Source organism: Stenella coeruleoalba, assembly GCF_951394435.1.
Source record: "Stenella coeruleoalba genome assembly, chromosome: 19".
In the NCBI taxonomy this organism is placed as follows: domain Eukaryota; kingdom Metazoa; phylum Chordata; class Mammalia; order Artiodactyla; family Delphinidae; genus Stenella; species Stenella coeruleoalba.
This window is the reverse complement of record NC_137165.1, coordinates 46,762,032-46,782,554: the sequence shown is the minus strand read 5'-3', so window position 1 is coordinate 46,782,554 and position 20,523 is coordinate 46,762,032. Positions and strand designations below refer to the sequence as shown.

Below are 20,523 nucleotides of genomic sequence, written 5' to 3'. Positions count from 1 at the left end.
CTGTGTTAACAGTCATGCTGTGACGTGGCCTGTAGCTCTGCAGATGTTTATTCCAGGGGCCCTATATTATGAATGGATGAGAAGGTACCCCTGCTGGAGTTCATGTCCCCTTAAGCCTAGGAGGAAGCATGGCTCTTCAACACCCATGTAGGTGTCTACCCATCCTTCTCTGGCTTCTGCTGGTGGCCTGTGTCTTAACTGGAACCTTTCTGGTGCAGGGCACACTTTGGGACCTGAGGCCTCCGTGTCAGGTGAGCCGTGAATAAGCTCTAGAAAACCAGGAAAGTCTGCGCCAGAGGACGAGACCCTGAGCGTGAGCAAACACTGTCCAGCAAAGATAAGCTCAGGAACAGGAGTCGAGATCCCGTTGGTCTCCACGGCTTGTTTCTGGCGAATGGCTGGGATTCGGTAGTGTCCTCCTCATCTGGGTTGATCTGCGATACCTTTAAGTGGCTGAAGTGAGCAAAACCGATGCCCTCTTGCCTGCTGTGTTTGCTCTGGAACATGCCTTCTTGCTGTCCCTGGCGTGCACGGCTTCTGGGCTGCGCTGGAGGAGCGGGGTTATAATTGCTCCCTGACTGTTTCAGTAGGGTGAGTGCTGTGTGCCCTCGTTTCCTGTCTCTTGCATCAGTCTGTTTGTGAGAGTATACCGAGAGGCGATTAGTGGGAACAATAAACGTGTGCTTTCTGACTGAAAGTTCCTCCTGTTTCCCGAAATGCTTTTGGTTTTAATGAATTGTTTGTTCGCTGCCCACAGACCACACGTGGTGCCTGCGCTTCTGTTGTGGTGAACACCCATATGCCTTTGTGTCAGAGCCGGACTTGTAAAGCAAAATCAACAGCTGATAAGGCTTGAAAGAGTTTTCCTTCCTCTGAGAATCCAGGCTGACCCAGGGAATTGGACAGCTGCCTGTCACCATCAGCAGAGCCGGTGTCCAAAATCATATCACAGTATTTGCCGTCCTCGCCCCCAGCTTTGAACTTGTGGGCAGCGTGGCCTGTAGCCGGTGGGGTCTTGATGGCTGGAAATGCCTCATCGCCGTGCGGTCCTGTGCCTGGGGATTTAGCTCTGTTACAGCAGTGTCGGTGGCCTCTCTCTCCCACCTCCGTCCACCCCACGGAATTGGGAGCACCCTCTTGATCTGTGCCCAGGAGAATCTAGGGAGGGAGAAATTCTGCCACTTAGACTGTTGCAAATATTAAAACTGACTTGGAGAAAAAACTTTTTTTCTGATTTCAAAAGTAATGCCTACTTGAGTAGAAATTTGGGGCCATATAGAAAAGGTGGGCGAGTCATTTCTATTTCCAACAAAGATAACTTACAGTTCCCACTCTTTTTTTTTGGCCTTTCCATGTAGTTTTTTTTTTTTTTTAATGCATATTGAAGGTTTTTCTCCTCAGCTGCATTAATACTCTAGGTACAATGTTATCTTTTCTCCTGAACATAACAGTATAAAGATTGATACAGTTTTTTAAACTTTATAAGCCCTTTCAGAAGCCTTAATTTCCTACCAAGTGGACAGCCCATAATTTAACCATATCACTAAATAGTAGGTCATTTGTGATGCTGCTGTGAGGATCTTTGTACTGAAGGCATTTTCCACATTTTGTGTTGTTTTAAAACTAGATTTTCTAGAAATGGAATTAATGGATCAAAGGGAATCAAGAAGAATGAACACTCAAGGCTCTAAAATTGCCGTATTCCTGCCCCAAAGGCGTGTACTTACCATCTACCATCCAGTCAAATTCTCATCAACAGCCACATTGCTTCTTAAGTCACAGTTTTGCTTTTCCCAGTGGGAGTATCTCGCAGCAGGACAGGCATCTGACCAAGGGATGATTTAGGTTTTAGAAGTCCTTGACGTGTCAGGTAGTGACATTGTGACCCACTGTCCACTGCGGGTTGTCACCAGTGTTTCCTTCTATGCCCATCCCCCAAGTTAGAGGCACGTTTCCTGACAGCAGTTCCCTTCTGCTCTCAGGCCTCTCTCCAATCTCGGCGACAGCTGTAAGAGCTTACATTTGTGTTTCTGTGTGTGAGTTTTCTAAAGTGCCTTCACGTACGTTATGTAGATAAATTTATCGGTCCATCTTGTGTTCCTGGGAACTCTAGGAATCTTGATATTTTAGCGTCTGTCTGACGATGCCTTTGTTGTTGTTCTTTTGCACAGATCCAGTCCTGCAGGTTCCAACACACGTGGAAGAGTAAGTTTTCTGATTTGCTGCAGCACTTCCCTTTAATTCATTTTCTATTTTATTCAGTCAGTGTTTACGAAGCTAGTTGCTGGGAGTACACGTATGCATAAATTTAAGGTAGAATGAGAGTGACTGAGACATAGGAAGTCTTACAGGTGCTTTGAAAGAAAGAAGCCTGTGTTGGGGAGAGGATGGTCAGTTCCCTGGGAGGCGGGGTGGGAAGGCAATGGTATTAAAAAGGCTTATTTGAGATGTAACTTAAGTCGAGTTTTGATCTTAAGCTTCCCAAGTCCTCAGGAGGGCCCAGGGGTCTTTAGATCTCTCCCTCTTCACTGTGCTTAACCGTGGAGAGGAGACAGGAACGTGACCTGCTACTAGAGTGTGTGTTTTGGAGTAAAAGTTGGATAGCACCTCCAAGAGCCTCAAATGATGCTATAAACGCATTAGAGGAAAGACTCAGCAAGGGGTTTCTGAGTGACTGCGTCGTGCGTCGTAGTTCAGTCGTTAGCAGGTTAACTTTACAAAAGAGCACCTTGAACCTGCTTCCTGGGAAGCTACTGATGAGACCTTGACCCATCCCCTTGGCAGGTTCTTTCTCATGTCAAGCTTTCAGAGTCTGCTTTTACTGCCTCCTAAAAATGAATGTTTGTGGAACACCAAAGGCAGATTTGTTCTCCCTGTTTACGTACCATGCCATGCTATTAAATATTAATTGTTGAAGTTCTATATGCAGCTGACTGGGAAACTGAAAAGCAGACTTGCTGGGTCCTTTTCACTTATTTTACCTTCATCCAGGACGCCTTGACGGAATGATGATTTAGTCTTCTGTGGTTTTGTACTGGTTTTCCTTTGTAGGTTGCTTTTTTTTCACCCTAGTATAGTATAGAGCACCAGAAGGATATTTTATTATCTGTGGGTAAAATGAAAGAGCAGTGGATGGAATTGTTTTACACACACACACACACACACACACACACACACACACACACACCCCACTCCCCCCACCTCACCAATCATGGCTTTGCATGGCTTTGGTATTTTACTCTGTGCCCTGGGCTATAATCTTTCACTGATACTTATTGCTTAACTTCTAGGCCTGCATTCCTCCCAGATCCCAACGATGGCAGCCTGTATACGCTTGGGGGCAAGAATAATGAAGGCCTGACGGTGAGTATATTTAGCTGCTTTCTACTCCGGAGGCTCTAGACCACTGACCTTCAATTTAGCTGTGCGTTGAGATCACCTGAGAGCTTAAAAAAAAATTTCTGGGGATTCTGAATCAGGTGGTCTGGATTGGGGCCTGGGCATCAGTATCTTTTCACAGCTTCCTCAGTGAGCTTTTCAACGTACAGCTCAGAGTTCAGAAACGTTGATCTGAACCAGCAGGTTCTCATGGCTCAGCCAGCACTCAGGAGGCGCTCAGCAGACACCGCCAGGCTCCAGACTGGAAACCTTGCAACGACTTTCTGATCCTCAGAAACATCTGGGGGAAACCCAGTCGTTACTGCCTCTCCGTGGCATTTTTCCTTTGCTAAGGCTTAAACACCGGGATGATGGGGAAATCCACATTGTTGGTTATTTAAAGTTCTGTTTACTAAAGCTCGAGAGAAATCTTTGCTTTCTTGGAGAGAAAGGTGACAGCATCGTAGAAGCAGGTATCTGTGGAACGGTTTCAAGAACACAGAATGTTCCAAAAATAAAGTATTCTGAAACAAACGTTAACCAAAAGGACTTGTCAGATGTCAGCTGTAGACTCAGAAGAATCGGTTTTATGATGAAATGCAGTTGAAACATGTGGATTGCTCTGAGTTTCTTTTCCTGGCACCTACCATAACTTCCTTTTAGTACCAAAAGACCCAATTCTCTTCTGTTTTTCAGTAGAGAATTATTTGCTAGAGAAAACACCAAAACTTCTTTTCCTGCCTCAAACTCCTGTGTTGCCCATGAGTGATGACTTCTCCTTTCCCTCGAGGCTTCAGCTGGGCACCGAGGCTGCTTCTCTTCAGAATAGTCTCATGGCTCACTCCCTCTCTGAGGAGCATTTTCTATTCAGTCAAGCCGGCTCTGGGACAATTTTCCAAGACAGGACAATTCTTCCTGCCCGCCCCCCTTAGAATTTCAAAGATTGTATAACCCTCCATATTTGTATGTCTTTTCGGAGAAGGTTTGTGTCATCCCCAGGAGCGCTCTGGACAAGAGACTTTGAGGGGCTTGTCAAGTAACAGAATTCTTGTTTCTAATGCCCAGAACCTGGGAGCTGAGGGCTTGTCCAAAGTGGATAGGGGAGCCTGGGGTGCCCCTTCTCCCTGGTTTCCAGTTAGGAAAACTCCCATCTACCATCAACAGTGCTCCTCCCTTTTAGCAGAATTGGGTAACAGAAACTGTGCAGTGAAATTGTAATAATTGCACAAGACTTGGTTAACTTTTTTTTTCTCTTTTCCTTTTTTTTTTTTAAAGAAACTTCCCTTTACGATCCCAGAGTTGGTGCAGGCATCCCCGTGCCGAAGTTCAGATGGAATTCTCTACATGGGTAAGGGTTCCTGAAACTTTGATCCCTTTTGGAAATGAACCCCAGAATCTGAGAAAGTGGCGTGTCTGAGAGAGAGGTGTAGAGTCACTCCCCCACTGGCCCTTCTGGGAAAGGTCTTTCTTGCCTTGGTTGTGCTGGTTCACGCCAGGATCAGCTGACCTATTAAGAAAGGGTTCCCCCCACTTGGGAGCAGACTTGACACCATTAGGTTACTCATTTAACAAGCTTTTAGCTGCTGTGTTGACCTACCCTTGCGATTTACAGATTGCAACTTGCAACGTACTCAGAAGCAACTGGATGAAATTTAAAGTGAATACCATCGTCTGAGCCAAGAAAGGGAAGCCAGGCTCTGCCTATTAATTATAGGGCTTTCTTAGTATTTCCTGCTATCAGAATATTGGATTAAAAACAGCACATAACAGCTTGCGTAGATAAGCTGCCTTCGTACCTACAGGGGTCACATCTTCAAAGCATCAGATCAGCTGCTTTTCTTTTACCATGTTGCTGCCAAAATGTCAATAAAAATGCATTTGTAACCCAAATGGGAGCTGTGTTTGTCTTGAAAGCGTAGTAGTAATAATATCCCGTATTTATAAAGCAGCTTGCTTTCTGAGGAACTTAAAGTGCTTATTGCCTATTCATGCCTCGGGAGCTTTATGTGTGTTTGTGGGCCTCGAGCGCAGGCCCAAGCTGGATTTTAAGTTTTTGTCTAAGGAGACCGGGGCTCTTGCTTCCTTGCACACCTTCAGAATGAGGAAGCCCCCAGCCTGGGGATGCAGAGGAAGTGATCGGCACAGGCTTCCTCTGTCTTCTGGGCCATGCCCCGGGCCCCTCTGAACATCTCCTCACCCTCCGTGTCACTGTTTTCTGCCTGGTCTTCCAGCTCTGACCAGCAGTTCATCACTTAGGGTGCATTTAGAGTTGTGGCCGTTGGCCGATCCATCCATTAAAGGGGTAGCTGAGTTATGCAGGCTGTGATGGTCCTGGAAGTAACCCGAAGGGTGCCAAGCCAGATGGAAAGGGGTCCTGGTCACAGCCGTTTGGTGATGTTTTCTCTCTGTCTTCAGATCTTTTTCATATTAAGATTGGTCTTTGAGAACGGGAAGTTGCGACCCACAGACAAGTTTCGGACGGGTGCTACCTCTGTTAGAACTAAGCGTAGCTTTAGCAAATTCTGATGCCCTGTGATCTTCCTGGCATCTTGGTACTGTGCTTCCAAGAGTCCCTTGAAATAGGAAACTTGGCTAATAAGGTAGGAAGACACAAGAGACAAGGCTTGTCTTACAAAGCAAGCCTTACGAGACAGAGACGTGCACATCACGGTGAAGGCGTTGACCTTCAGGTGGGAGCTGTATTTATCTTGAAATCGCAGTGGTAATAATATCCTGTGTTGATAAAGCAGCTTTCTCAGGAACTTACTAGGATGGTCTGGTGTATATAACCATAGGTATTGATACATACGCTTTGAGCTTTCCTCATCGTGTTGTTTGGCTATGCTGTCCACCTGTTTATAACTTTTAATCAGCTGAATGAGGGGAGGAGTATAGCGTGTGGCTGGGGAGTCACTTACTGGCTGGGGTCACGGTCGAGATAACTTTGGCCTCATTAGCACCAGGTTGCCACCAACTCTACTGCCCAGTCACAGGTACCAGCTGATTAGAGTTAGAAACAGTAACCGTAGATCCTCTCTACATGAGGGCTCATTAGTAGGGACGCTGAGATATATGAATGATGGTTACCAGGGAGACAAACCCCTGGGTACATTTCTGGATTTATATAGATCCTAGTCTATGGGAAAAGGATTGCCTTTACAGGCCAGATTTTTCATATTTAAAGCCATTCATCAGAGCAATAAAATCTGTGAGTTATTACATTATTAGGCTTGGAGAAATTTTTATACCATGACTAGGTTATTAAGTTGTTATAAGACCCAGTGGTCCAAGAAGTTTTATTATCTCCACATTACCATTAACCTTGTCACCCTTGGAGCCACAGAGAAATGTGTTTGACATCGTAAGAATTTCAGGCCTGTCTGTCAGTGCAGAGAACATCTTGAGCTGCTAGTTTGGCAGGGATGTTTTTTTTCCATATTGGGCGAGTGTAAACCACAGCGTGTCCTTGTGACCTTGCAGGTAAAAAGCAGGACATCTGGTACGTCATTGACCTCCTGACCGGGGAGAAACAGCAGACTTTGTCATCGGCCTTTGCGGATAGTCTCTGCCCATCAACCTCTCTTCTGTATCTTGGGCGAACAGGTAAGAAGGAAGCTTTTATCATGTACAACCTGCCTGTATGCAAAAAAGGACCTGAAGTAGCCTCCCCGTGGGTCTCTGCCTCCGGGCTTCATTCTCTAGAAGCTGGCCAGAGCTGTCTAGTCCACACACAGATTTACCATGTCATTCCCCTTTATAAGAGCCGCCCCCCAGCCCGGTGGCTCCCCAGTGCCTGAGGGTTCCAGTCTAAACCGCACCGTAGCCCGCAAAGCCCCCTTGATGCCTCCGCTACCTCTTTTGCCTCTTCCCCCGCTGCATTTCCCTCACTTAAACATTTCCAATCAGGTCCCAGAATAAACAGTGCTATTTTTTTAAACTTGGAGTAGTGGGGTCCGTCTCTACCAGGTACACACGTTCTTGCCTGTGCGGCCGGCGTCCATTCTTCCTTCCCAGCGCTGCTCAGAAGCCTCCCTCTCCGTGAAGCCTTTCCCCGCCTCGCAGCTCCCCCACTGCCTGGGGACCACAGCTCTCCGTGCTCGGCACGCACAGCGGTTCACACCGCCCATCGGCGGCCCTTCCCAGGCATCAGCAGCGCCCTCCTCCTCGGCACCATTTCCCACCTCCTCCCTCCAGAGCCCCTTCCTTCTCAACACTCATCACTACATGTTTCTAAATCATATGTGCGTGTTTTCTGCCTCCCCTGCTAGACTGTCGGCTTCCTGAGGGCAGGACTTGGTTTTGTTCGCCTGCCGAGTCTCCACACCTGGCGTGTTGCTGGCACGTAGCAGGTGTTCAGAGGCTGCAGCGAGTGAATGGGTGGGGGCCTTTTCCTCCAGGGATCTGCCTTACTCATTTCACGTGTGCAGCCCCCGACCTATACCACTACTCCATAAAAACTGTGGCATGGACGGCTAAAATAGAGCTAAAAGGGGAAGCGAGCAAGAAAACATTTAGAATGGAAAGATTATACCCAAAACCTAAGATGCAGTCATTACAACTGAGCACTAAACTTAGGTCTAAGCATTCAGGTAGCCAAGGCCTTAAGAAAAAGAGAGACAGAACCTTCCTTCAGGTGCTGTGGAAAACAGTGCTTTTCTAAAAACGAGTGAGGCTGATAATCTTGGGCCCTAGAGGCTGGCTGAGCTCTCCTGTAATCACAGGGGAGGGTCTCTGTGAAACCGCAGGACTCTCCACTCACCCCCATCCCCCATAAATATCAAGTATTCCAACTGTAGTGACCACTTAGGGTTTGTTTGTTGGTTTACTGTGTCCATCAAGTAAAGCCTTACAGTGGTTCCATCTTCACCCAGGAATAAACATTGCTTGGTTATCAGGTAGAATTGCAGTGTCTGAGGGAATCAGGCTATGCTCTGGCGTCCGGTGGCGTGTGTGTGTGGTGTGTGTGTGTGTGTGTGTGTGTGGGCGTGTAATGCTATCTGTTGTTTCCATTATCTGTCTCTGCATAACAGACCACCCTAACTTAGCGGCTTCCAACACCAACATTTTACTGCTCACAAGTCCATGGGCTCAGCAGGGATGGATGGCCTCCACTCCACAGGCTATTGGCTGGGCTCACTCAGATGTCTGGGACCTTGGTTCAGCTCCATGCAGATGGCCTGGACTTCTTTACATGGCAGCTGGGTTCTCCTCTTGAGTAAAAGTGGACGTTGCGGGAATTCCCTGGTGGTCCAGTGGTTAGGACTCTGCGCTTTCACTGCTGAGGGCCTGGGTTCAATCCCTGGTCTGGGAACTAAGATTCCATAAGCGGTGAGGCACGGCCAAAAAAAAAGAAAAGTGGACGTTACAATGCCTCTAAGGTCTGGGCTCAGAAGTCCTGGAATTTCACTTCTGCTGCAGCCTGTTGGTCAAAGCAAGTCACGGGGCCAGCCCGGAACCAAGGGGTAGGGAAATAGACTCAGCCTCATGGTGGGAAGACTGTCACGTGAGGTACAGGGATGGGGGAGCATTGATGGTGGTGATCTTTTCAGACCTTCCACCACAGGCTTCCCTCTGGTTGCAATAATTCACAACCCTCCTACATGCAGAATATACTCACCCCTTCCCAAGACTCCCCAAGTCCAGCCACAGCATGGGGCTCAAAATCCAGCAGCTTTTGATCTGTATCTGGTTTGGAAGTGGGCGAGGCTTCTGATCTGGAGACCTGTGGATCAAAGGAGACACATTATCTCCCCTCCAGCATAGACACAGATAGGAGAGTTGCACTGGATACTCCATTCAGAAAGGGAGGGAAGGGTAGACGCACAGCAGTCACTGGTGCTTCGTGATTCTGGAATCCAGCCAGGCACATGTCTTCAGGTTCCCCTACTCTGAAGATTCCTTGATTAGGGCCCAGTCTTGCCCTCTGGAATTGGTTCCCCAGTGTGTTGTTCTCAGCAGCCTGGTCCTCCCCTCTGAGAAGTCCTTTCTTTTCCTTCAGAAACAGTGAGGGTTTTGTAGCTTTCTCAATCTGTTCCTTGTCCGTTGAAAGTTGGGGATAAAGAGGACTTTTTTTTCCCCCCATTTTTGACTGTCTCTGTTTTTTTTGGTCCATGCTGGTATCACTCCCTTAAAAATCTTCGTGGGCTTCCCATGTGTCAAATTATAGTCTACTCCATTAGATCTAAAGCTATACCCACAGATCTCTCTACTTTGAGGTAGGGGACAGCACTCTTACGGTTCTTAGAACCCTCTTACCTAGCAGAGGGTCTATGTAGGACCACCTTAAATCTTTCTGAGGCCTCAAAGGAGGGCCTTACAGCCTCATCTTTGATTTGAGCTTGACCCCAGAGCCATTTTTTACTGGTAGCACCTGAACCTGATCTTTGCCCTTAAGGCCATTTTTCACATTGAGAATCTTTTCCAGCTGGGGCATCAGTCCTGGACCCTCTGTAGTTCCTCTAGATTCAGCTTGAAAACTGAATGGTTTCTTCTTTCGCTTATCTGCCTTGCGTCGTACCATACGCAGTTAAGAGAAACCACTTGGCGTGTTCTGCATTCCGCCTGGAAATCTCCTTAGACAGATCCACGAGTTTATTAGGTACTTTCTTTCTGTTTTCCAAGTTACTGCAAGAAGTAGTTCTACTAATTGTGTTGCCACTACCTAACCTGGGTCATCGTTTTCAGCTTCCAGCAGCAGTTTCCTTACTGCTCTTCTAGCCTCCATCTGCCACCCGCTCCCAAGGTCAACGCCACACGTTACAGGTTTTTGTTACGGCACCATCCCACATCTGGGTAACGGTTTCTCATCTCAGCTGTCTATTGCTATACTGTATAATAAACCACCCGAAAACTTAAGTGGCTTAAAACAACACCAAGACATCGCTCATGATCCTGTGAGTCTCGAGTTGAAGGGCACAGCGTGGGCGGCCTGTCTGTGCTCCACCTGCTGTCGGCCAGGTTCGCTCCTGCGTCTGGGACTCCAGTCTTCCTCCACGTGGCCCGTCTCTCTCCACATGGATGGCCTGGGTTTTCTTACACACCATTTAGGGAGGATTCGTCTGTTATAATTTAGATGAGGTCAGCACCTCCGCAGGTGCCGTGGCCCCTCCAGGTAACGGGCTGGTGTGTGTTCCCCAGAGTACACCATCACCATGTACGACACCAAAACCCGCGAGCTCCGGTGGAACGCCACCTACTTTGACTACGCAGCTGCGCTGCCCGAGGACGACGTGGAGTATAGTAAGTTCCCCCAGCACCTCGGTGGCTTGGTGAGGTCGGGCGGGTATTTGTGACCTGTGGGGAAACGAGGGCTCCAGAAAGCTGCATTTCCTTTTTAGACACTCTTGGTCACCAGGTTCTGGACTTCCGTGGACTCGTAGTAAATACTTCAGTAGTCAGTGTTGAAGGCAGGGGCCTGGGCGAGAAGTGTGGAGGGAACCCAGGTAAAATGGTGGCGAGTTTAGCCCGAGAGGAGGGAGGGCACACTTTGTTGAGTCCCTCCGTGTCCCAGGAGGAAGTAACTACGAGCCCATGGGAAGCAGAAGCAGAATTAAACATCAGCCTGTGACATAAAGGCCAGTTTTCCCATCTTAGCACTGGTACCCGAAAGTCTGACAGACCTCCTCTGCGGTCACTCGTGGGCAGTGGCAGTGGTCAGCCCGGACTCTCAGCTTGCTCGGTAGTTTGAAATGATTGCTATCAAATACCAGATTCATAGGCCCTCCATTGCTTCCTTTCTTCTCAGCAGTTGAATCCCACTAATTGAATCGAATGCTATTACCAAGTGAAGAAAGAACATTACCACGTGAGAGAGTGACCCTGTCTTATATTTATAAACCCGGCAGCTCTCAGTGTCTTGCTATCGTAGGGCCTGAGAGAGTTCGCTGGAAGCCAGCGGAGTTGTCTGGAGGCGATCTGAGAACACTCCAGAAGGCTTGTTTCCTCTAGCTGAGTGGCTGCAGCTTGCCAGGGGAGTAGAGGATGTGGTCGCAAGCTGGGTGAGACTCAACACGCTATGTTTATCTGATCTGTACAGAAATGTCCCACTTTGTGTCCAATGGCGATGGGCTGGTGGTGACCGTGGACAGTGAATCTGGGGACGTCCTGTGGATCCAAAACTATGCTTCCCCCGTGGTGGCTTTTTACATCTGGCAGCGGGAGGGTCTGCGGAAGGTGATGCACATCAACGTCGCTGTGGAGACCCTGCGCTACCTGACCTTCATGTCGGGGGAGGTGGGGCGCATCACCAAGTGGAAGTACCCGTTCCCCAAGGAGACGGAGGCCAAGAGCAAGCTGATGTGAGTCGGGGACTCAGGGCAGAAGGGGGCGGCTGTGGCCCTGGTGTTCTGGTGCTGTAGCAGCAGTGAGCCGTACCATGACCTGAGGACCAGGGCTCGGGGCCGGCGTCCCTGAAGCCGTGAGGAACATAAAGAGGCAAGAACGGCTTGTTCTGAAACCTCAGAATCTAAGAACTGGACACCCCTGGACGCTTCAGATTCTCCAATAGTAAATACATTAAAATTATGGGTGGGCATAGGAGAGAGACTGCCTTGTCTAACTGTAGTACGATCTGGATCTATCTCAGGTGGTGGGAATATGAGAGACGTATTTATTTTTTAACTTTCTGTTATTCTCTGAAATTTTACTGTAAGTCGTATTTGCTTTAAAAATCAAGACCAAAGTGTTAGGGGGTGTCTAAGACTCGACAGGCTCGTGTTCTCCATCCCCACCTGTGAATAGCCTGTAACTCGGTCACTCAGCCTTGCTGGGCCTCAGCTGCCCATTTTGCCGAGCCGTGGAGGAGATCGGGTGAGTGTGAAATGTTCTCTGAATTTACGACACCGTTCAAATGTCAGGTGGTTTGCAGAGAGAGGTTTAGAGAATTCAGCAGGTGACCCAGCCCAGGCTGGCTACTGATAGTAACCAGCAGGGTCTGGACGTGCAGCCTCGCGTTGTCACGCTGATGACAACCACGGACAAAGCCAGATCCCATCCCCTCCTCGATGCCCCTAACAGGGACCCGCGGGAAGTCTCGCCGGGTTTGGGATTTCCTGTGCATCCCCTGGATAAGAGCAGTTGACTCTCTCAGGGCTTCTGTAAAACCTCTAGAATCTTTACGACCCACAAGACACTGCAGTGGGGATTCTGGTGGCAGCTCAGTTGTCAGAGCACCCTGGTCGGGCCGTCTTGGAGGCTGTGCCATGGTTACAAGCCTCCAGTCTCTCCCGGGTGATCGTCGCTCGTGGTCCTTGCCTCAGGCTGTCGCGGGGGTGAGCTAGCGCAGCCCCGCCATTTGCAGATGAGGAAACCCCGGCTGGCAGGCAGGTGGCCTGTGCACGCTTCGAAGGCATCAGTGACAGCGGGCCCCGCAGTCCCGCTTTCCTGGTTCCCAGGGCAGTACCCTGTCTTGGTACTGAGAGCCTCGGGAGTTAATGTGCTTCCTCCTAGGAGTGGGATTCGGGGCTGTGATTCTTCTCTCCAAAGAGCCCCCTTTTGTGGGGTCCAGAAATTAAATGACAGTGGAATGCATGTATCTGTTTGTCTCCTAGGCCCACCCTGTATGTGGGGAAATACTCTACCAGCCTCTACGCTTCCCCCTCAATGGTACACGAGGGGGTCGCCGTTGTGGTGAGTCCACTGTGCGGGGCGGGGGGGCTCATAAATGCAGCCTCCGAAACACTCGTGTGCCATTTTAGCAACGAACGAATGAATTATATATGAACATCCTGTTAGTTGAGAATGCAGGACACAGATCTTAACATCCTCGGAAACAGTTCCTACGTGTACCACGTCTGTCAGTACCTCATGAGAAGAGATGCACGTGACTAAAGCAGCTTCCTAAGCCTAGGAAGCCCCGGTTGCTCCCCTTGGCTTTCAGGTTCAAGTCTAGACTCCCCAGCTGGGGTTCACGCTCCCCTCAGGCCAGCCCCGCGACACCCGTCCACTGCCACACGGCTGGTGTCTCTGTGGGGCTGCACTGTCCATCCTCTCCCTGAGTTCCAAGAGTTCCCTTGTTCAGGCTGCGCCTCACACCTCAGATGCTCTCCCGTGTTCCTTTTTTCCTCTTCAAATCCTGTCCATCCTTTCGTGACCGGTCCAGCCTCCTGGGACCTCACCAGTTTGCCTCAGGCGCTCAGTCTCTGAGTGTCTGAGGCATCACAGTCCCAGCCGCCGTTTTGGTCCTTATGACGTTTGAACTGTTTGGTTGGCATCTCCTGTCTTCACAGTGAGCCAGTCCTCTGCTCCCGTGTCAGGGCAGCGCCTGCCTGGGTCCAGCGGTGCCCGAGGCAGCACCGGGCTCGTGGCTAGAGGTTTCCCACCCTGGTCACTTGTATCATGTGTAACTCCTTCCCTTATATCTGCTTCTCACAGTAGCCTCTTGGAATTCCACACACACCCTTCCTGTTTCCCAGTTCCCACATTTAAAGAGATGTCCACGTTTAAAAAGACGTCCGAGGGACTTCCCTGGCGGTCCAGTGGTTAGGACTCCACACTTCCACTGCAAGGGGCACAGGTTCAATCCCTGGTCGGGAAACTAAGATCCTGCGTGCTGCGCGGTGTGGCCAAAATAAATAAAAGACATCGGAATTTTATTTTATTTATGTATTTATTTTTAAAATATTTATTTGGCTGTGCCAGGTCTTAGTTGCAGCATGCGAGATCTAGTTCCCTGACCAGGGATCGAACCTAAGCCCCCTGCATTGGGAGCTTGGAGTCTTAACCACTGGACCACCAGGGAAGTACCCCGAATTTTCAGTTCAGCGTTGTCACGTCCTGAGGGAGGGGCTGCTCCTGCCCATTCTTGGGGCCTTGGAGTCCTGCTCTGCCTTCCTGACCAGCCCCACAATAGGACCACGTGCTTAGGACAGTTGCAGGCACACTGCTGTCCACGTGGGCACCCCCAGCCTCACTCCAGTCTGTCTTCCCAGCCCCGAGGCAGCACCCTTCCTTTGCTGGAAGGACCCCAGACCGACGGTGTCACCATCGGGGACAAAGGGGAGTGTGTGATCACACCCAGCACGGACCTGAAGTTCGACCCTGGGCTCAAAGGCAAGAGCAAGCTCAACTACCTGCACAACTACTGGCTGCTCATCGGTAAGAGCTGGCTCCTCGTGGCCGTGGTGACGCCGTGCTGCCTCCTGGTGGCCAAGAGCCGACATTGCTAGTTAACAGTCCTCAGCTCTGTGCTCAGTTCATGTCCAAGTTGGTCTTTCAGACCTTGGAATATTTCACCCCCAAGGAAAATAAACAGGCTAGCTGTGTTACCAAGTCAGTTCTCAAAAATCATTTGTCTAATGTTCCAAAACTCCAGTACTAAATAGTGTAAACTTTGTGCAGTGACCTGACACATGTTGGATGTCTGGGGCGTGCCGGGCACTGGCAGTCAGCATTCTAGGATATTTCCTTATTTCTCACAGTGACCCTGTGCAAGGTCAGCACCCTTGGTATATCCACGTAGAGTTAAGAAAACAGGCAGTTTCTGTGGAAGGAGTCACTTGGGAGTTGGTGTGGGCGTGGGCAGGAGGGGCTGGGGAAGGAAAGGGTGGAAGACCCAGGAGGGATTGAGGGTGGTGAAGGGTCGGAAGCTGGACTTGGATGCAGAAGTCCCAGGTGTGTGGGGTGGTCCCTTTTTTTTTTTTAATATTTATTTATTTATTTGGCTGTGCTGGGTCTTAGTTTCGGCACGTGGGATCTTAGTTGTGGCATGTGAACTCTTAGTTGCGTTATGCATGTGGGATCTGGTTCCCTGACCAGGGATTGAACCTGTGCCCCCTGCGTTGGGTGTGTGGAGTCTTATCCACTGGTGGTCCCTTTTTCCTTCTCTTCCGTTTCTGCCACCATCAGTGATAAGAAGTTGAGACGACACCGGAAGGCAGCGAGTGTGACCGATGCAGGCAGAGGTGACAGGAGCTATGTGTCTGGCAAGTGTCCCAAGTAATTAGAGCAGGACGGAGTTTTCTTGACCGGACTTGCCTTTCCAGTGCGGCAGCCCCCTCCCCAATTCTGCCGTCTCCCAGCGCCAGAGGTGGGGAGAGGTGGGGATGCAGCCCCGAGGAGGTGCTGGAGCACGCAGGCGCTCATGAGCTTTGTCCTCCCCATTCTCTCCCGGTGCGGTGGTGCTCCGTGGTGCTTGGTGGTTGCTCAGTGCTCGTGTCGACTGGGACCAGGGCAGAGAGAGGTCAGGCCTGGGGGTGCCGGAAAAGGGGTGTGGAGCCGCCTGGGACACTGCAGGGCTAGGAGGTAGCCAGCCGGTGGCATCTGGATGGGGGGGTGTAACTGGGCATCACAGGGAGGAAGGAAACTGGATGTCCTGGAGCCCCGATCGGTTGCTTTGTAGTCGTCCTGGCCTTGTTGTCCTTTGTTCATCCTGACTCCTTACAGCTGTTTTTCTTCTGGTTATTATTTTTACCAAATAATGGGCAGAGGAGGTAACAAAATACTTCTACCCTTTTTTGAACAGAATTAGTTCGGAAAGTGTGGGTGAATGGGCCCAAAGTGGAGGAAAAAAAGAACTGATGGGCAGAGGCCATTAAAATCACAGGGCCACTTAGTTTTATGAAGCAGTTAAGGGATACATTGTCTACCAGTGGTTAAGAAGTGAAAAAATTTTGGAAACTAAGGAAATGTGTGAGACCAAAAAAATCCAGAAAAAGTCTTCATGGCTCAGTTGCAAAATGATATCCTTTTATTTTATTTATTTATTTTGGCCGCACCCTGCGGCATGCAGGATCTTTCGTTCCCCAACCAGGAACTGAACCTGTGCCCCCTGCAGTGGAAGCGCAGAGTCTTAACCGCTGGTTCGCCAGGGAAGTCCCGAAATGATATCCTTTTAAAATGGAAAGGTTTTCCAAGTAAGAAAACTGAGAAACCCAACAAGGTATAAGGAAGTAATTAGGGATGTGCCCCACAGTTCGGAAAGTCCTTTTGAGAAACTTCAAAGCTGGTCTTTTCTAAATAAGGTAGTGGGACTGAGTGATAATTTTGTGTAGACTGAGGGCCACGGGTAAAAGGATATGCTCGTTTATGTCCAAATATGTCCTCTGATTTGGTGATTGTGGACGACATTAAGGATATCCTCACATTCACCTTAATCTTGAAAATAAGACGAGTTCTCCAGGCTTGAGTGGTGTGGTCTGTGGGTTACCCCAGAGCAGTGGCCCTAACCTGGGGTGCTCTCGGCTTCACCTGGGACCTACGTCAGATAGACACGCATGACCCCTGGAGCTCCTGATCCAGGAGGTTCAGGGCAGGGCCTGTGCTTTCAGCTCTGGAGCCTGGACATTATTGGATGGTGACAGATACATCACTAAGACCAGGTTCTGTTTGTACAGAAGTGTTTCAGGAGCTCATGATTACATTCATAGCACAGCCGGTTCAGGGTGCGCTCCAAGGTATTGCTAAAGGCCCCACTACAGGGGAGGCCTGCTTACAAAGACTACAGGACGAAGAGGGGATTCGGGCTAACCCCTTCTGGCGCCCTGCCGAGGGGTGGGACTTGGAGCTCTTAGAGCAGCGGGCGCTGCAGTGCAAGGTGGTGTGTGGAGGGGACCCCTCATTGCTCTTAGCGAGACGGTCTCCTGTTAGTGAGCCTCAGAGGTACCTGGAAAGCCTCCTGGTCAGATCCCTGGGCCCCACCAGCAAGTGCGAATCAGAGGTCTGAAGCGGGCAACCAGTTCAGGATATCCCGCCGTCTCAGCATTCCTTGGAAGACAAGGGGAACTTGGTGGTGGCTCAAAACAAGTTTAGGCTTCCGTTAGCGAACAGTGTTATGGTACAGATAGAGAACTGACCCAAAGAGAGAGAGTTCAAGGGGCTTTCTCCAGATGAGAAATGTATGTAGCTCGGACTAGTTCTTGTTTGTTTTTGTCTTGGAAATACATACCATACAATCTTTGATAGGTTTGGGAGAACAGAGGACAGAATATAGAGTGAGACTGGAATTAAGGTGAGATCTGATTGCTGTGAGAGAACAGAGAAGAAAGCAGTCAGGGTGCTGAGAGCCCAGCTTGAGAGAGTGACTGGCTCTTCTGGGCGGTGTGTGGAGTCGTTTAACTTCAGAACTAAAGAGATCGTCCGGCCATATCAAATATCGTTGCTTTTATTTTATTTAGCTCTGTCCCTCGCACACAGTAGATGCTCAATAAACATGTAATGAATGACTGCTAGGCAGCCTTGAAATAGTTGTGTGGGGAACAGTGAAGGAACAAACAGGGACCCGGGATCCCCAATCCATGCAGCAAACGTGCTGTCTTCTGAATAATTCACCACTTCCCAGGAGGGAAGCTCGTGTTTAGGTAGTGGGAATAGAACTCCGCCTGTGCGATTTAAACACCAAGATGGGGACTTGGTACCCTTAGTGGAGTGATGTGACAGGGGTCAGCGTTGAAGGGAGAACTCCTTGAGCTTTTCTTTTTTTTTTTGGACAATATCTTTTTTGATAAATTAATTTTATTTATTTATTTATTTTTGGCTGCGTTGGGTCTTTGTTGCTGCATGCAGGCTTTCTCTAGTTGCAGCGAGTGCGGGCTACTCTTTGTTGCGGTGCACGGGTTTCTCACTGCGGTGGCTTCTCTTGTGGAGCACGGGCTCTAGGCACATGGACTTCAGTAGTTGTGGCATGTGGACTCAGTAGTTGTGGCACACAGGCTTAGTTTCCCCGCGGCGTGTGGGATCTTCCCGGACCAGGGCTTGAACCCGTGTCCCCTGCATTGGCAGGCGGATTCTTAACCACTGTGCCACCAGGGAAGCCCCTCCCTGAGCTTTTGATGAAGCTTCATAGTGCCTCACAGTGTACGGCCTTGATTAGGGATTATCCACATGAGCTTTGCTCTGAACGTGCCCTGGACATCCCGATCCCTCTCGTGACAAGGACACTTCTCTGCTCCTTGTTGTGAGATTCAGAATACTGCACTAACGCCATTGAGGAATAAAAGTTCTGTCTTGATGGAATTTCTCTTGTCACTGCCTCCCGCTTTCTCTCACTTTACAAATGTGAGCGTCTGCATCGTGGGCCCCTCACGGGGGAGTGACGGTTGCTTAAGCTTAGTGGGTCAAGCGCAACCACTGTGTGGAGAAACTGTTCTCATGAGAGGTTGTGCTTCCTCTCACAGGACACCACGAGACCCCACTGTCTGCATCTACCAAGATGCTGGAGCGATTCCCCAACAATCTGCCCAAACACCGGGAAAATGTGATTCCTGCTGACTCAGAGAAAAAGAGCTTTGAGGAGGTGAGTGGGGAAGTGGACAGTCAATTGGTGGCCCCTCGTGTCAGGTGCTGGGGGATAAGGCATTTGTCCTGCCTTTATAAATTTATTTATTTATTTATTTTTGGCTGCGTTGGGTCTTAGTTGCTACGCGCGGGCTTTCTCTAGTTGCGGCGAGTAGGGGCTACTCTTCGTTGCGGTGTGCGGGCTTCTCATTGCGGTGGCTTCTCTTGTTGTGGAGCACGGGCTGTAGGCACGCAGGCTTCAGTAGTTGTGGCTCGCGGGCTCTAGAGCGCAGGCTCAGTAGTTGTGGCGCACGGGCTTCGTTGCTCCGTGGCATGTGGAATCTTCCCGGACCAGGGCTCGAACCTGTGTCCCCTGCATTGGCAAGCGGATTCTTAACCACTGACCACCAGGGAAGCCCTGTCCTGCCTTTAGAGCCTGCAGTCCACTCAGGAGGGGAGAGTGGTACACGGGAATCCACAGCAAACAAAGTGCTGAGGACTGACAGGGAGGAAGGGGGCTTCCGGGAGGCTGTGGGAGAGGCAGTGGGCGCTGGAGGGGAGCATGCAGAGGTAAAGGCCTGGAGGGGGGCTAACCCTGCATGTCCAGCTCTGGGGCTGAGGAGACAGCCTGACTGCATCCAAGGATATCCAGTGGGGAACGGGGGGCAGGGGATGGGATCACACGGCTACAGAGGAACCGTATTCCAAGCCGGGCAGCAAGCGAAGAGCCGACAAAGAGAGCAGGTGGGGAGACTGAGGTTTTCTGAAGCCAGGCATGGCCTGTTGAAAGTGGCCTGCTTGGCAGGGACCCAGGGCACCCACAGAATGGGTATGGAGTAGCGGGGAGGCCCTGGCCCAGGCCGCCCTCCTGAGCCCTGGGAGACAGCCTGCTGTCAGGGTCTCAGCTGGAGGCAGACGGCCAGCCAGGCTAGCATGATTCGAGGGGAGTTTTCGTTCACACTGTGGGCAGTTCTGGGATTCTCTGAGCGTACTTGGGCCTGAAGCATGTGGGGAGGGAGTGGATCGGGCCCCAGACCAGGAGCCTGGAGCTTCAGATGAGACGCTTGGCAGCCCCACAGAACTCCAGCTCTGTCTCATCTGCTGGTGTCCTTGCCGGAAACTGGGGGCAGGGAGCCCATCGCTTTGCCCAGGTGGGCAGCCTTCTGGGGCATGGAGCAGTGGGGAGGCTGGAGGGTGGCTGTGGGAGCCGGGCTGGGGGTCCGACCATTCGGGCTTGGCGGCTCCTGCAGCCCTGCTGTGCGGTCCCGGCCGGAGAAGGGGCCGTGGGCAGGGTCAGAGGAGCAGGGGAGCGGCTGGCTGATGTGAGGGCTGTGATGGCGTCAGATTCACATTAGAGATTTAGATTTTATCCAGAGAGAAAGGAGAAGAAAATCACATGGATGTTTAAGATTCCAGGGTGCGCTGAGTTGTCCCTCATCTCTGGAGGGAGCCAGGTTGGAGATAGCACTGGCGCCCTAAAATCTTGATCTGATTTTGATCTGATTAAAGCCAAGCGTATTTGTTATTGAACACTTAGAAAATAATAAAAGTTTAAAGAAGAAAATTAAACAATACCCGTAACCGAACACTCAGAGATGGCTGTAGTTGAGATTTTCCTGTTTCATCGTTTAATTTTGAACAGAGTCCTTTAAAAGTCCATGAACATACTCTGAGGTGCATTTATCTGGTAATAAGACTAACTTTTTAAAACAAACACACGTGAGCAAATATAACTAAATGAGTGTTGTCTCTGGTCACGTGTTCAGCAAACATTGCTCAGCTGCCACCAGCCACAGGCCCCTGCGCCCTGCGGGAGGGGCTGCAGGAGAGGGAGGCAGGGCGCTGCGTTAGTCTGGGCGGTGAACATTGTGAACGTGTGGGACGCCAAGGAGGCTGCGTGTGCATTTCATCAGCAAGTGATAATGGCACACCTGG

General features: G+C 50.1%; 1 protein-coding gene across 1 annotated transcript in view; it reads left to right on the top strand.

Annotated features, from left to right (window-relative positions):
- The window catches only part of ERN1 (endoplasmic reticulum to nucleus signaling 1), an 82,863-nt gene that overhangs the window by 43,905 nt on the left and 18,435 nt on the right, over positions 1–20,523 (top strand). The window contains exons 3-11 of the mRNA XM_079903998.1: positions 2,172–2,205; positions 3,291–3,363; positions 4,654–4,726; positions 6,859–6,981; positions 10,516–10,617; positions 11,414–11,675; positions 12,927–13,005; positions 14,307–14,472; positions 18,489–18,607. Of these exons, the coding sequence (XP_079760124.1) occupies positions 2,172–2,205; positions 3,291–3,363; positions 4,654–4,726; positions 6,859–6,981; positions 10,516–10,617; positions 11,414–11,675; positions 12,927–13,005; positions 14,307–14,472; positions 18,489–18,607 (1,031 nt within the window). The remainder of the gene's footprint in view (positions 1–2,171; positions 2,206–3,290; positions 3,364–4,653; positions 4,727–6,858; positions 6,982–10,515; positions 10,618–11,413; positions 11,676–12,926; positions 13,006–14,306; positions 14,473–18,488; positions 18,608–20,523) is intronic.